Source organism: Nomascus leucogenys, chromosome 11 (assembly GCF_006542625.1).
Source record: "Nomascus leucogenys isolate Asia chromosome 11, Asia_NLE_v1, whole genome shotgun sequence".
Taxonomy (NCBI): Eukaryota; Metazoa; Chordata; class Mammalia; order Primates; family Hylobatidae; genus Nomascus; species Nomascus leucogenys.
Window position 1 is genome coordinate 91,618,009 of NC_044391.1, and position 15,094 is coordinate 91,633,102.

Sequence of the window (15,094 nt, forward strand, 5' to 3'; positions counted from 1 at the left end):
AGGGAAGGAAGGGCCGTGCAAACTCCTGGCCCTACCCCAGTGCATCCGCACTCAGCTTTCAGAAGGGCAGTAAATTGAGAGGCCAAGGCAGGCAGATCACCAGGTCAGGAGATCGAGACCATCCTGGCTAACACAGTGAAACCCCGTCTCTACTAAAAATCCAAAAAATTAGCCGGGTGTGGTGGCGGGCGCCTGTAGTCCCAGCTACTCGCGGAGAATAGCATGAACCCGGGAGGTGGAGCTTGCAGTGAGCCGAGATCACACCACTGCGCCCCAGCCTGGGGGACAGAGTGAGACTCCAACTCAAAAAAAAAAAAAAAAAGAAGGGCAGTAAGTCTGTAAAAGGAACTGTGTGTGTGTGTGTGCTGTAGTCCACAAGCAGATACAAGTGTCTATTTGCAAATGAGCAGGATCTGGTAGATAGATAAGATGATGTGGTATCCTGGACCCAAAATTGGGCTATGTGGTGTGACAATTACAACAGTGCCTGTGGAACCATGGCACAGAACATTTGAAGTGGGAACCGTCCTGGGATATTTGGGATGTATATTTAGGTCTCACATGTTTGAAAATTGTTTTTATCTTCATTATTTTTAATTTTACAGTCTGTAAAATTTCCATCCCATTCCCAAACCTTTTCTTTATCAACAAATTTAAGAATGTGTGTCTTTGAAAATGATGGTAAGAGGGGTTTTCTGTCCTTTTGTGTATATGTGGTTGCAGAGAAAAAAATAACCAGTGAACACGCCCTGCCTGCTTGGTTTTGCCCAATGGCCAGTGGACTCCTGCCCTCTATAGAGTGGAAAAGGCACTGCCTCAGCTATCAGGGATCTTGAATTTCAGCTGTACTTTTGCCCATAGCCAGATGTGTGGCCTTGGGCAAGTTGCCTCATCTCTCTGGACCTCATTTGTAAAGTGAAGGACGTGAATGACCTGATTTTGGAGGACTCTTTTAGACCTAAAATTCTATGCAATCAGTACACAGAACAGGTTTGTTCTTTATATTTTTATCTTGTCATGGTACTTGGGTGCTCAGCATTTTTGTCAGTTCTTTTGAGATAGGAATATCGAAGTTAGATGACTTGACACAGCCACAGAATCATTCCTTGGAAGTTCTGAGGCAAGATTCCAGAGCTTCCTCAACTATTGTTTAGCTTTCCTCGAATGTGAGTTTATCAGGCACCAAGATGGAGAGTGGCTTGGCGCAGTGGCTCATGCTTGTAATTCCAGCACTTTGGGAGGCCAAGGTGGGTGGATCACAAGTCAGGAGTTCGAGACCAGCCTGGCCAACATGGTGAAACCCTGTCTCTACTAAAAATACAAAAATTAGCTGAGCATGGTAGCTGAGTAGTAATCCCAGCTACTCAGGAGGCTGAGGCAGGAGAATTGCTTGAACCAGGGAGGTGGAGGTTGCAGTGAGCTGAGATCATGCCATTGCACTTCAGCCTGGGCAACAGAGCAAGACTTTGTCTCAAAAAACAAACAAACAAACAAACAAAAGAGTGGATGGCAAATGACGGATGGAGCCTGAGGTCTCATGGTATTTGTTACATAAGCTTCTGATGGTTTAGCATTCACTGTTATATTACTCCTCCCTGACTTCTTCTAGGCTGGAATCCATTTTATTCATTAAATTTTTTTTCATTGAAATTTGGAAAAACAATCTCATGAAACCACTGGAGAAATTGCTGACAGTTCTTTTTTTCTGCATTGGTTTTATTTTTATATAGCTATTGACATGTGCATGTATGGTTTGTATCCTTTGACGTATGACATTACATGAAAACATAATCCATGTTATTACAAGTTTCCCTAATCATCCTTTTAATTGCTAGCTACATAGTATTTGTTTGCAATTTACTTAGTCATTTGTCCCACTGTAGAATATTTAGGCTGTCTGTAACTTTTTGTTATTTTAAATAAGGCTGTGATGAGCATCTTTTTGTATAATGCTTCCATGGACATTAGAATTATTTTTTAAGGATGGATAGATTCATAGAGAAAGAATTACTTTGCAAAAGAAAAAGAGAGATATATTTAAGGCTTTTGATACATTTTGCCAAATTGCTTTCTGAAAGGAGAACTTATTTATGTGGCTCCGTAAGTTTGCATGCTGAGGGCAGGAGGATGTGGCAGTCTCACCCAGGCCATTGAGGGTTCCCACGCTGTCCGCCATCCAGCGGCTGATGGTGTGGTTGGCTAGTGAGTCAAACATGCTGCTCAGAGCACTGGCTCCGGCCGCAGTGCCAATCAGGTACTCCAGGATCAGGTTCCAGCCAATGAAAAATGCCACAAATTCCCCAACAGTGACATAGCTGTAGGTGTAAGCAGATCCTGTGGTCTTGGGGACTCGAACTCCAAACTCTGCATAGCAGACACCTGCAAGGGACAGACATACACAGATGGTGGACTTCAGGAGATGAGCTGACATCCTGTGGCCAACAATCTTGGGTGGAACATACTGAGACTCTCTAGGATTTCAGAACAAATACACAAAGTTTTATGTATATGAATTGATTCAGAGCCAACTCTTACCTCTTCCAACCTCACTTCTGAAAAATGCAAACTTGAATGACTAGCAAGGCAATCAGAACTAATTCTACTGAACTGTTGGAAACTGATCTTTATTTAGAAAAAATTCCACTTGTGTATGTCTCTGTCATGTTCCTTAGGTGTCAGATATCCTGTGTGAACATGGGCCCAATTCATTACAACCCCCACCCTTGATGGCACCAGGGTTATATTATGCACAAACTTCTTCTCTTTCAGTTTATACATATTATAGAAGGTGCTCCTCATTTGAGAGTGATACTTTGAGCAATCTGTGAAAATGCTGTACTATATCTAGGGGGTAAATAAAAGATGCAAATATAAATACATTACTAATTATTAACAAGGAAATTTAGCACATGCACTAAAGGTAATTTAACAAACACTTTTAGAGTCCTACCATGTGCATGGCAGGGTATGAAGCACTGGGTATAAAAAAGACAAATGGCGTATGCCCCTGCCCTTAAGGGGAGAGAGGCCATCAGTGCCCACTGTAGGCTGTGTAAGCTTGACAATGTAAAAATGTATAGCAATGAGAGGCGAGATGTGAGACATATACTTAGAGGGTTTTGAGGCATATGTAGGGGTTAATTGGATGAAGAAGGTGGAACATGAGGCAAAGACATGGCAGAGAGAGAGAGTATAAAGTATTTGGGTGGAGGGGAGTGTGCACTGAGGTATTAGGAGGAGATGAGGCTGGCCACATAAGCAGAGCCATGTGTTTTCCTAAGTGAGTTCAGGGCCCACTTCCACCAGAATCATCGACTGAATCCTAATTGCAGGAGATAGGAATCAGGATGCTGCATTTTAACCAGCTCCCCAGGTAATGCATGTGCTCACTTTTATCTGAAATGCACTGGAATATTGCCTCATTCTTTGATGTAATTAGAGAATAAATTAGAAAGAGGTTGAGAACATACCAAACTTCTGGGAGTTGGGAGAGTTTCCTATTTTGTGCTAGGAATTCTGGATGTGGGCCAGTGGGTGGGGCAACGAGTTGGAGGACAGACATAGGACAGCTTGGAGGAAACATACCAGGGGTGGGATGTAGGAGGATGTAAGAGGGAACTCAAAGTCAACTTTAGCTTCAGTCCCAATTTTGTTAAGGGCCAACCCTGAGGTTCTCTCATCACAAACCAGGGAATAATAGTTCACTCTTTTGTGAATAAAGAGAGCAGGTTTCTTCTCATTTGGAAGGGGGTGAAATCAATGCAAAGAAGCAAAAACAGAGAAGTCAAAAGCAATGGCACAATAAATGATTCAAAGCGATGTACTATCTCTTCCTGCCCCTCAGCTGCTTCAGTTGTCAGGATGTCTACATGGAAGAAGCACTGGACCAGTTAGGCTGGGCTCCTGTTTCTACTCCACCCCCGTAGATTCAGCGTCCTTGTTTCTAAAATAAAAGTATTACACCAAAGACTCTCTTAAGGATCTCCTAACTCTGACCCTCTAGGATTCCATCTGTTATGTTGAACTTTGTAATTTTTTTGGCTGCAAAATCTATTGAGCACAGCTTAGCTTTTCTTTTATATCAGTTACAATATTGTTCAGTATTATGGAGATGCTGTCAGGGATAGTGAAACTGTTTGTCTCTACATTAAATGGCCCAGGCTGTTATTTATTTTGAGTTCCTATGTCAGCCCTCCTCCCCTTGCTTTGTAAATATAGCTTTCCATCTCCTTCCTTGATGTCAGACTGTCAGTTGTTACTTCTTGTTGCTGTCCCAGTGCTTACCTGGAGCAGTCAGACCACCTCTTTTCTAAATTGCTGCTTCCAACACCTGATATTTAAATTGTTAGAGTGAGTCTGAAATTAAGAGGAAATGGTCTTTGAAGAAAGGCCTGAAGAACTCTTCCATGGGGAAAGTATAGATTGTGCACGCATTAAATACAAGAACCTGATGATATTTTCTTGGATGCCGTGTGTTTTCAGGGTTCTTGGGAGTTGAGTTTGCACATACGGATTAGGTTGCTCTTTCAGTGCTGTGTGAGGAAGGAAGTGGAGAGGCAACTCACTTCCCTGCTTTGGTATTGGGTCAACAGCATTATCCAATAACTCCTATATTCTATGAGCTGATTCTCATCACCCAACTTTACCACCTGATATTGTACAAGATTTATAAGTAAAGTCTTTTCCAAATGATGCTTTTGAAGCAGGCATGGATTTGATTGCACATTTAATTTGGAGAGCCAATATTATGGAATTTGTGCAATCAAACATTCTCTCCATAACATTCGATCTGACAAATTAAATTTAAAAATACCCGTTTTGCCACCAGAATATACTTGCCAAAGGTAATTAGCAAATAGCCAAGTCTTCATTAGGTCTTGTGAATGGACCAGTCCATTGCTGTCTGAATTAGAGAAAGAGGCCCTGGCTGTGCATGGTATAAGGAGCATTTGGAATCTTAGTCATTTCCCGAGGTCCTGCTGGGGTCCTAATGACTATAGTTTGGGGAGAACGTGGGAAAATCGATCAGGCACTAACCATATAAGACAATTTCTGCTCCAAGAAATAATTGTTTTGGCCACACTGTAAAAGATATTATAATATTTTAAAATCTTTCTGATTTGTTTGTATGGAGAAATTCAGACTTAGAGTGGGTACTAGAGAGCATCTAGCCTGGCATTGAAGCTCACTGGTGATAACTGAATGTTTACAGCCTCAAATATCCTGAGAAAAATGTTCTCATTCAACTATTTTAAAATATCTGGTATGTAAGAGAAACACATTTAAGAGTATCTTTCTAATTTCAATAAGAAATTAAAAGCATGGAAACGGAATTTTTTTTTTTTTTGAGATGGAGTTTCACTCTGTCACCCAGGCTGGAGTGCAGTGGTATGATCTTGGCTCACTGCAACCTCCACCTCCTGGGTTCAAGCCATTCTCCTGCCTCAGCCTCCCAAGTAGCTAGGACTATAGGCATGCACCACTATGCCTGACTCATTGTTGTATTTTTAGTAGAGATGGGGTTTCTCCATGTTGGCCAGGCTGGTCTCGAACTCTTGACCTCAAGTGATCCTCCTGCTTCAGCCTTCCAAAGTACTGGGATTACAGCATGAGCCACTGCGCCTGGTGAAACCGTGGTTTTGATCCTAGATTATCTAGGGTTCTAGATTACTGAGTGTTGAGGGGCAAGTTACCCTCCTATGGATGAAATGAGACAGCCAATTAGATACGGTTTAGGGTCCCTTCTGGTGCCTCATTCTTTGGTTTTACAGCTAAAGTCAACTCTTAATCATCTAGTTAGTGAGGGAAGCCCTGTAGAAAATACCGTATGAACCAATGATTCTCAGTAAAGGTGGTACTGACTCCTAGGGGAATTTTGGAAATATGTGAGAGTGTCTATGGTTCTCACGATGATTGTGGGCACTCGTGGCATTAAGTGGACAGGGATCTGGGCTGTTCGTCATACTGCAATGTGACTGACTCACAGAATGAAGCTCTGTCTTGTATCATATATGACTGCTGATGGCCCCAGTGGACATTCATTTAAGTACAAACCTGTTTATAATTTTTGAACTTGAATTTATCTCCATTTTACATGTACACACAAAGCATTTTTTTATTTGCATGGATTTTTAGACATTGAATTTTCCAAGACTGCAACAGCTGGGTAAATTGAGAGACAGTTGTCATTTGTTTGGTTTGGAATTTACCGACTTGATCATCATTTTGGAAGACCATCATCAACAACAACGTTATTCATGGTCTTTGAGCATCAAATAACAGTCCTATATGAGTCTGCATTTGTGGAAGTTGTATTCACAGTGGTTCTACAAATGACCACAAACATCTGACGACTTCGTTGCGTCTCCTAATGTACGCATGCCCCATCATTCACATGTTGAAATAAATGTTGTTTTTATTCAAAATTACTTTCCTTTGATTTATCTTTCACACTCAGGACATAATTATTTTTTTAAAAATTAAGTGCGTAGGAAGGTAACCATCTCTAGTTTTCATCCAGAATAGTAGAGGAGGCATTACAAAGTGTTTATTACCAAAAATGGATTTGGGTGTACTAGGGTAGAGAATCACTGTTTTAAATGAGAGATCAACAGTCGGGCGCAGTGGCTCATGCCTGTAATCCCAGAAATTTGGGAGGGCGAGGTGGGTGGATCACCTGAGGTCAAGAGTTTGAGACCAGCCTGGCCAACATGGTGAAACACCGTCTCTACTAAAAATACAAAAAAATTAGCCAGGTGTGGTGGCGGACGCCTGTAGTCCCAGCTACTCTGGAGGCTGAGGCAGGAGAATCGCTGCAACCTGAGAGGTGGAGGTTGCGGTGAACTGAGATTGTGTCACTGCACTAAGGTGGGGATAACAGAGCAAGACTCTGTTTCAAAAAAAAAAAAAAAGATTAACGTATAAATAATATTTACCTAATTTGGTGAATCCATTAAAAAATTTTGCCCCCGAGTTACCTTTCTAATCAGATTTGCCTTATGCTATTATCAAAGTGATTTTACATTTTGTGGTTATCCACCAAGTGATTAGAGGGAGAGGCATATTGATTTCAAAAGTACTTACTGATAGAGCTAGAGAGAATCAGTATGAAATCCAATGTTTAGGTGCAGGCAGCCATCAGTGAGTGACTGCATGCTGCAGACCACATGATGGAAATTTTCCCTTAGTGTTGGTCAGAGATGAGAATTCTAAGTCCTTGAGAAATATAAAGGATTTATTTCAGCAGGACTAGAGGTAATAAGCCTGCAAGTCTGACACCTTTTCAATTACCCGCCATATAAATCTATTGTAAGCATATTCCTATTTATATTTTGTCCCATTTCTAGTGTTTTATATTTCTATACCCAGAACTATTTGTGGTTAAATTGATAATTTGCCAGCCTAAAAATCAGTTAGAACTTGGAGTGAACTTCCACATTGAAAAGTGGGTTGGGACAAGGTACCGGGAGATTCTCGATTTACAGTATTCTCTGTGAATCCTCTTATATGCATCCCAGATGATGTGTGATTTGGGGTTTCAGAAAAATATGGTTCTTTTCAATGTGAATTTCTTTTCAAGTTAGAGTCTATGGTTCTATCATATATGTAAATAAAGAGCCAGCCTTAGGTTTAGTTCTTTCAGACAGCCTACATGCAATGTTGACCTTTCTAAACTATGCTTAACAGAGCACAACCCAATAGCAAAGATAATCATGGCATGCTTCTCCCTCTCTAATTCTGCTGAGTCACTTGCAGCCTACCCGGATTCCCTATTGCCCTTTTAGAACCAGGAGGCAAAACTTCTCCTTCCTAACAGGGTAAAGGAGAAAGACCCAGCTGGGAGTAAGCAAAAGGAGGAAAATTCTATTTTTAATTGGGGAAGCTTTTCCACTTAAGGGGGAAGTTATTGGGGGTACAGTTTCTATAATATGATGAATTCAATTATTATGTTGCCTGATCATAAGTGGAGAAAGGCTTCTCCACTTAAGACCTAAATTTCCCTCTGCATTTCACCAAAGAAAGCCATTAGATAAATAAGTACTTTTAAATAAGTGTACTTTCATCTGCAAGGATTAAATCTAGGGGTTATTCACACTTGAATGCCAATTACTCTACTTAGATAGACAGATTTTCCCATTAATATGTTACCTTACTTTGACTATTCCCTAACCTACTTATCAGCTAATTTAACAGTTTCCCAAATAACTTTTGACTTTCTAATTTCCTTCTTTTATTCCACACACATTGTTAAGTGGCTATGAAATGAGGAACTGTAATGAATGACAGAGACACAAATGGTAAGACAGATTTCCTGACCTTGAGGCATCTATATTTCAATCAGGAAAGAGTTTAATAAACAGCTGATTCCATGCGGCCAGTATTTAATACTATCGAGCATTTATGAGGTGTTCTTGGAGCTCAGTGCGGTGAGCGTGGTTCTTAGGAGCACGGTTCTTTGGTTGCTGTGGAAGCCCAGAGACTGGGGGAGGGAGCCTTTTAAGTTACTTCTTGGAGGGTGGGCTGGGCTTTGCCAGTCAGAAAAAAAATAGAGGAAAGGGTGGTTTCAGGCAGATGAAAAGGTGTAGCTGGGCTGACACATGCAGGCTGCTTTGGAGATTGTGGATGAGCCTGCAGAGGTGGACTGAGATCACGTGATTGAGGGGGTGGGACCTTTTTAACAGATGAGTGGACTAGCCGAAAAGGACTGTACGGTTCACCTACTTGTATAGTTTAAAGCTCTCTCTTAGTTGTAGAACTCTATTTTCCACACACAGTCTTATTTGACAGCCCAATACGTAAATAGGTAAAAGCAGGTGGCTCTGTTTGAAGGGGTGGGAGAACCGAGGCTGGTCTGTTCAAGGTCTCCTTCATCCCATACCTCCTCAAAGCCCCTGACCCTCCTCTGTGGATCCCTAGGGCTGTACTGAGCATGGGAATGGGAAGAGGTGTCAGTTGCTCATCAGAATTGTTCTTTTATTTGATAGATGATGCAACTGAGCTCCAGATCTGAAGCTGTGTATTCAATTAATGGCAGAGTTTGGGCTAGAACTGAGGTCTCCTGATACCTAGCCTTAGGAGCTTTCTAATTCACTCATTCATTTATCCCGTGCACTGGTAAGGGATCATCTCTATGTATCTATATCGGCTTTTAAAGATTCAAAGGTGAACAGGAAGAATACAGTCTCTTTTTTGTGGGCCTTATAGTATCATGGAGGAAACAGACCAGAAAACCAACCAGCCAGAAGGACTGTCCAAAGGGAAAGAGGCTATCGAGAATTATGAGAGGGAGTGGAGGCAGGTGTCCAAGAAAACAATTTGCCAACTTTACAGTTTCATTCAGGCCTCTGGGATCAGCAACAACTGGAGCGTTGCTCAGAGGTTCAGTCAGGCTGCCTTGAGTGGGCCATAGGTCTCTGATATCAGGCCCTATTAGGTGTTTTGCACATACTGTGTCTTATACTTCACACTGGGTAGGCAGGAAGGTTAGCAAATGGATGAGGTCAGTGATTTCTCATCCATGAAGTCAGTTCTTCCCAAGTGCCAACTATCTGCCATCACCCAGACACAGGATGGAATCAGCCATTGGGCTAATTCACTACTTAGGCCCAAACATGTCCTTAAGAAAGTCCTCACCAAATATAGCATTTTGCTGAGTTGTTACTTATTTTCTTCTCATTTTCTTAAAACATCTCTGTTCCTTTTATAAAGCCACAGCAGGGCTAAGACATGCTGTATATGTAGCTATGGTTGCTACTCCTGCCTAAATGTAGATGGGGAGTGGCGTATGAAGAGAAATCACAGGACCTCAGAGAGAAATGAAGTGTGAATTCTCTCAGAAATGTTTGTTTTCTCCGTGACACCGAGTTCCATATGGTGGGTAATGCAGCAACCCCATTATTGCTGCCTTGAGAAGCAGGTTGCTGGGTCCTAAGAAACATCTATCCAGGCCCTGTCATGTGCGGCTGGACTCAGTGAACCTGCACTGATGTCCTCTTCTCGATGTCCTTGGTTAGCCAAGAAAACTGGGGGTTTCTCAGGGAGTGATTGGTCAGGTGCTCTGTCCCTTCAGCCTCACTGCTACTGTCTCTCCTACTTGAGCAACCTCGGTCACTCCATCACCTGTCAGGGAAGCCCAGGCAATTTTTACAAATGTGTCTGAAGGAAAAGCAATTTGTCTGGCAATGCCTATGTTTCTTTGTGTCTAAGAAGAGACTTATGATTTCTCTGCCCAAGCAGGCACCAGGTGGACAGTAACCACCTGTGTTTAGAGGACAGGCAGCATCATTAATCAGGGGTGTATGACACCATTAGTTATTGAACCTGACAGGGCTCCAATTAAAGTTGGGTAGGGAATAGAGAACTCCCAAGTCCTCCAAACCACAGCCCCAAATATATCAACATATAAATAGGTAGGAAATAAGTTGTCCTTTGAGTGAGAGAAGTCACCCCCCAAAACAGGTCAAGGAAGTTTAATAATTTGTTGATTAAATGTAACCAACCGGCCGGGCGTGGTGGCTCACACCTGTAATCCCAGCACTTTGGGAGGCCGAGGCAGGCAGATCACCTGAGGTCAGGAGTTTGAGACCAGCCTGACTAACATGGGAAAACCCCGTCTCTACTAAAAATACAAAAATCAGCCTGGTGTGGTGGTGCATGCTTGTAATCCCAGCACTTTGGGAGGCCAAGGTGGGTGGATCACCTGAGGTCAGGAGTTTGAGACCAGCCTGACCAACATGGAGAAACCTCGTCTCTATGAAAAATACAAAATTAGCTGGGCGTGGTGGTGCCTGCCTGTAATCCCAGCACTTTGGGAGGCCAAGGTGGGTGGATCACCTGAGGTTGGGAGTTCGAGACCAGCCTGACCAACGTGGCAAAACCCTGTCTCTACTAAAAATACAAAATTAGCCAGGCGTGGTGGTGCATGCCTGTAATCCCAGCTACTTGGGAGGCTGAGGCAGGAGAATCGTTTGAACCTGGGAGGTGGAGGTTGCGGTGAGCCGAGATCGTGCCATTGCACTCCAGCCTGGGCAACAAGAGCGAAACTCTGTCTCAAAAAAAAAAAAAAAAAAAAAGGACAAATAAAATTATTGCTATCTGTGGTCTGAAGCAGGTCAGCCAATTCATTGACCCTGTTTCCCTACCTGGAAAATGGTGATGGTGGTTATCTACTATGCAGGTTGTTATGGGTCATCAAAAGACAGGTGTTACAGTTCCTATGTGAGGTACTCCTTCAGTGGGAGCTTAGGGCTATTATTCATTGACAAGGAAGAGGAATCCCAGAGAGCTTTACTTAGCAGTAGCCTGTGGAGTATTTATACAGGAGCCTTTGCCTCAGAGTGGGATAAAGCAGGTTGGAAGCAAGTATTGTTGGCTGATAGTTTTAGAGTCTCAGAGTTGGTAGGAAGATTAGAAATCATCTAGATTCTAGACCAAGCTCTAGGTGTGCTCGATGCACTTCTAAAACAGAACCTGGAGAAGTTTCTTCCTAGGTTTGAAATCTTTAATCTAGAAACTTCTTGTTCTGTTCCACAACTGCAATGAGAAACTGTGAGGGTGAAGAGAAGTTTCCCATTTTCTCACTCAACCTCTCTTTGTGAGACCTACTGCCTCTCATCCAGGGGACTCTTACAACTGGACTAAAAAGGCTGTGTGCAGAAAAGGAAAGGAGAGTTGGAGCTGAAGTGACAACCAGCAATTCTCTCCTATCCGAATATTTCTCAACTCATCACTCTCGGGAAGTAGGCAGTGTCCCATTTCTAAAGCAGGTGAAAGTGGCACCAACAGAGATGACAGATCTCAGAAGATTCTGTGGGGGACAAGCCATACCCCCTGCCCTGAGAATATAATGGGCTGGGTTCAAGGTGAGTGCTGAGAGGACCCACCTGAGCCCTTGTGTGGCCTCCCCAGCCCAGATGAGGAGCAGGTGAAATGGGGGTTCCACTGGGAGGGGACACATTCTCAGAAGATGACCAGGGAGGGGGAGCCACAGCGAATCTTTTATGGGCCTGCACCTGCTCTCTGTGGGGGGCCTTCCCAAAGACATGAGAGACCGTTCATGACAGGGATGCCAACACACAGGGAGGGGAAGAACAGGGCCAGAGACTCTGGATTTAGGAGGCTTACGGGAGAGAATCTTTTGGTGAGGTGGATTCGGTTACAGTGCCTACTTCTGGTTCTCCCCCATCCTGTGATACAAACTTCTACTACTTTCACCTCCTTCCTTCTCCTCTCCCCTTTTCTACTCCCCCACCCCTCAGACTCTAGGCGGATTCAGCCTTCTATAGGGCACACGTGTACAATTTGCATTTTATGGCGTGAGTGTTGCCACCTGCTGCTGGTCCATGAGGATGGAAGGCTGGCATGCACTGGGTAAACTGTGGCCACAGTGTCTTCTGTGCACAGCTGACAAAGATGGGGGTTACTGTTCTTCTGAAGAATCTCACCTACAGGGTCCTGATGGATTGTTTCTAGCTAAGTAGCTCCTACTGAATGCAACAGCAATGGTGAGTTTTGAGCTAAATTTTGAACAAGAGAACTCCAGTGAATGGAATAGTGACTCCCTTGGATACACTGGGGGGCTTCTTGAAAGAGGCTTTCCCACCAAGGAAAATAGCAAGCGCCCTTGGCTGAGCTTATAGTATTTTGCCACCTAAGCACTCTCCTAATTAAAATAATCTTAGAAATGTTTTCAAAGGAGCAGGTGTTTGTATCTATGCTTCACATATAAGAGAAACTCATTATATTGGTTATTTTTCTTTAAAAGTCTAAGAAATGATAAGCTAGGATATTTATAAACAAACTCTCAAGAGAAATTAATATAGCCAAGGGCTATTGTTGAATTTATTCCAAGTAGGAAATGTCTAAAGAGTTAATAAGATCTACAGATATATTTGTGCAAATATGTGTATATGCACATATATGTAAAGGTATACATTATATATATGTTTTCAATTACTTTGCAAGGGACTTTTCAGGGCCAGATCTGTGAGAGTGATGAGTGGTGAAGAATAGTATATAAAATGTCTGTGATGCATGTTAGCAAATAATTGCTTTTCACATACATACTCATGACTTTTAACAAGGCACAGGCACAGGTTGTGTCCAGGACAAATGCATTCCTTGGGCTGTTAAATAAAGGATTCATTCTCTTGCTTGCTGTTTGCTCTTCTCCATGCTAATGCTACCCTTTGCACTGTGGTGTTTGCCTTCATTACACCCCAGAAGTTGCCATCTGTAACCCATAAGCTGTCAACAGAATGGCCTTTTATCAGTGTCCCTGCAGCTTGTGATGCAAACACTCATTCCCTCTCTGTTCCCTTGTATAAGAATCTGTTCTTCCTTTGGTTTCACCCCTTTTCTTCTGCCCACTTCTTTCTTCATCATCGCTTCTTATTTATCCATCTCCATCTGTGTGTAGTCATTTAACAAAGTTCTCCCTTCAGTTCTTTTCTCTCCTTGCACCCCTTGCTTTGGTGATCTCACCTCCTTGCCAGGGCAAGTGTCAGGAGCTCTTTGATTCCCTGGAGTGGCCGTGGCTCCTTGTCTGCAGCCTCTGTGAACTAGCAACATGAGGAGTGGGCCAGAGTGTTCAAAGTAGATGGCCTGGCACATGCAAATCTCCTGAGCTGCTGTGATCAGCGAGTTAGACTCCACTCAGAAAGTCTGCTGTGCAGACCTCTGAGAGCAAGGGCTGGTGCTTGGCATAACTCCTCTTCATGAGTTTTCATCAACATTCCTGTCTCAGGTGTTTATCCCATGGCTGTTGGCAGGTACCATGCCTTACTTATCTCTGCATCTCTAGCATCTATTTCAGTGCACAAAGTTGAGGCTGCTTAAGTATCACTTCTTCAGAAAAAGTACTTTGTCATGATACCTTGTTTATTTTCCTTTATAGCACTTGTCACTGTTTGTAATTATTATACATATTTATTTACTTGTTTTGAGGCACAGCCTATTAATAATGTGTTTTAAGGCATAGCCTTGTTAAAGGAGGCTGTTCCTATAGAGAAGAGAATTCTTCTTGGGCATATACTTTCAGAGTCAAAAGCATGCTCTTTGCACAGGGTTCTTCTGGAGGAAAGTGAGTAGGAGGCAAGTCTACCCGTTTTTTTTTGCTAGGGGTGGACTGAGGAGCTTCAGCATTGGAACCAGGACTACTCATTTGCATTAAGAACCTAGCCTTGTTAGGCTGGAAACTGGCCAATACTCTTGGTAGTGGTGATAATAATACAAACATTACTGAGAATTTACTATGTGCATGGGCATATTAAGCACTTTACATACAAAAACTTAATCTTCACAAGATGGTTATGATGCAGAAACTATTATAATTTCCATTTGCAGATGATGAATCCAAGATCTCAACAGGCTATCAGGACTTCTCAACCTTTTCCACATCACATAACCCACCTTGAAAATAATATTTGGGCTAGGCACGGTGGCTCATGCCTGTAATCCCAGCACTTTGGGAGGCCGAGGCAGGTGGAACACCTGAGGTCAGGAGTTCTAGACCAGCCTGGCCAACACGGTGTAACCCCATCTCTACTAAAAATACAAAAATTATCCCTGCATGGTGGTGTGTGCCTCTAATCCCAGCTACCCAGGAGGCTGAGGCAGGAGAATCACTGGAACCTGGGAGGCAGAGGTTGCAGTGAGCTGAGATCATGCCACTGCACTCCATCCTGGGTGACAGAGTGAGAATCTGTCTCAAAAAAAAAAAAAAAAGAAAAAAATATATATAGTATGGATATGGAAAGGATGTAATGTATAAAAGGGCGAGGCTGCTCACTAGCCTGGGGCCTATATCACTTTCCAGGTGTCCTAAAGCTGAAGGATCCATATCTTGGCACACCTCTAACTTTCAGCAACCTGTTTGGAAAGCTCTAGGGTTAAATGTATTTCCCAAGTCATACAAGGAGAAAATGGCAAAGCAGGGCTTGAACTGAGGCAGTTCAGCTACAGGGACTAATTGCACCTGGCTCCCAGATGCTAGCTGGGGTTAGGATGTGTGTTGGGGTTGGGGGGGAGTTGAGACAATAGGCCCTTCTTTACAGATCTTTCCCCTCCCTGGGTTGTTTTTCATGCAAACTAATGA

General features: G+C 42.9%; 1 protein-coding gene across 2 annotated transcripts in view; it reads right to left on the minus strand.

Annotated features, from left to right (window-relative positions):
- Nucleotides 1-15,094, minus strand: part of SLC7A14 (solute carrier family 7 member 14) — a 125,761-nt gene that overhangs the window by 36,796 nt on the left and 73,871 nt on the right. For both annotated transcript variants that reach the window (XM_030822823.1, XM_003256445.4), the window contains exon 3: nucleotides 2,143-2,379. In XM_030822823.1, coding sequence (XP_030678683.1) covers nucleotides 2,143-2,379 — 237 coding nt within the window. The remainder of the gene's footprint in view (nucleotides 1-2,142; nucleotides 2,380-15,094) is intronic.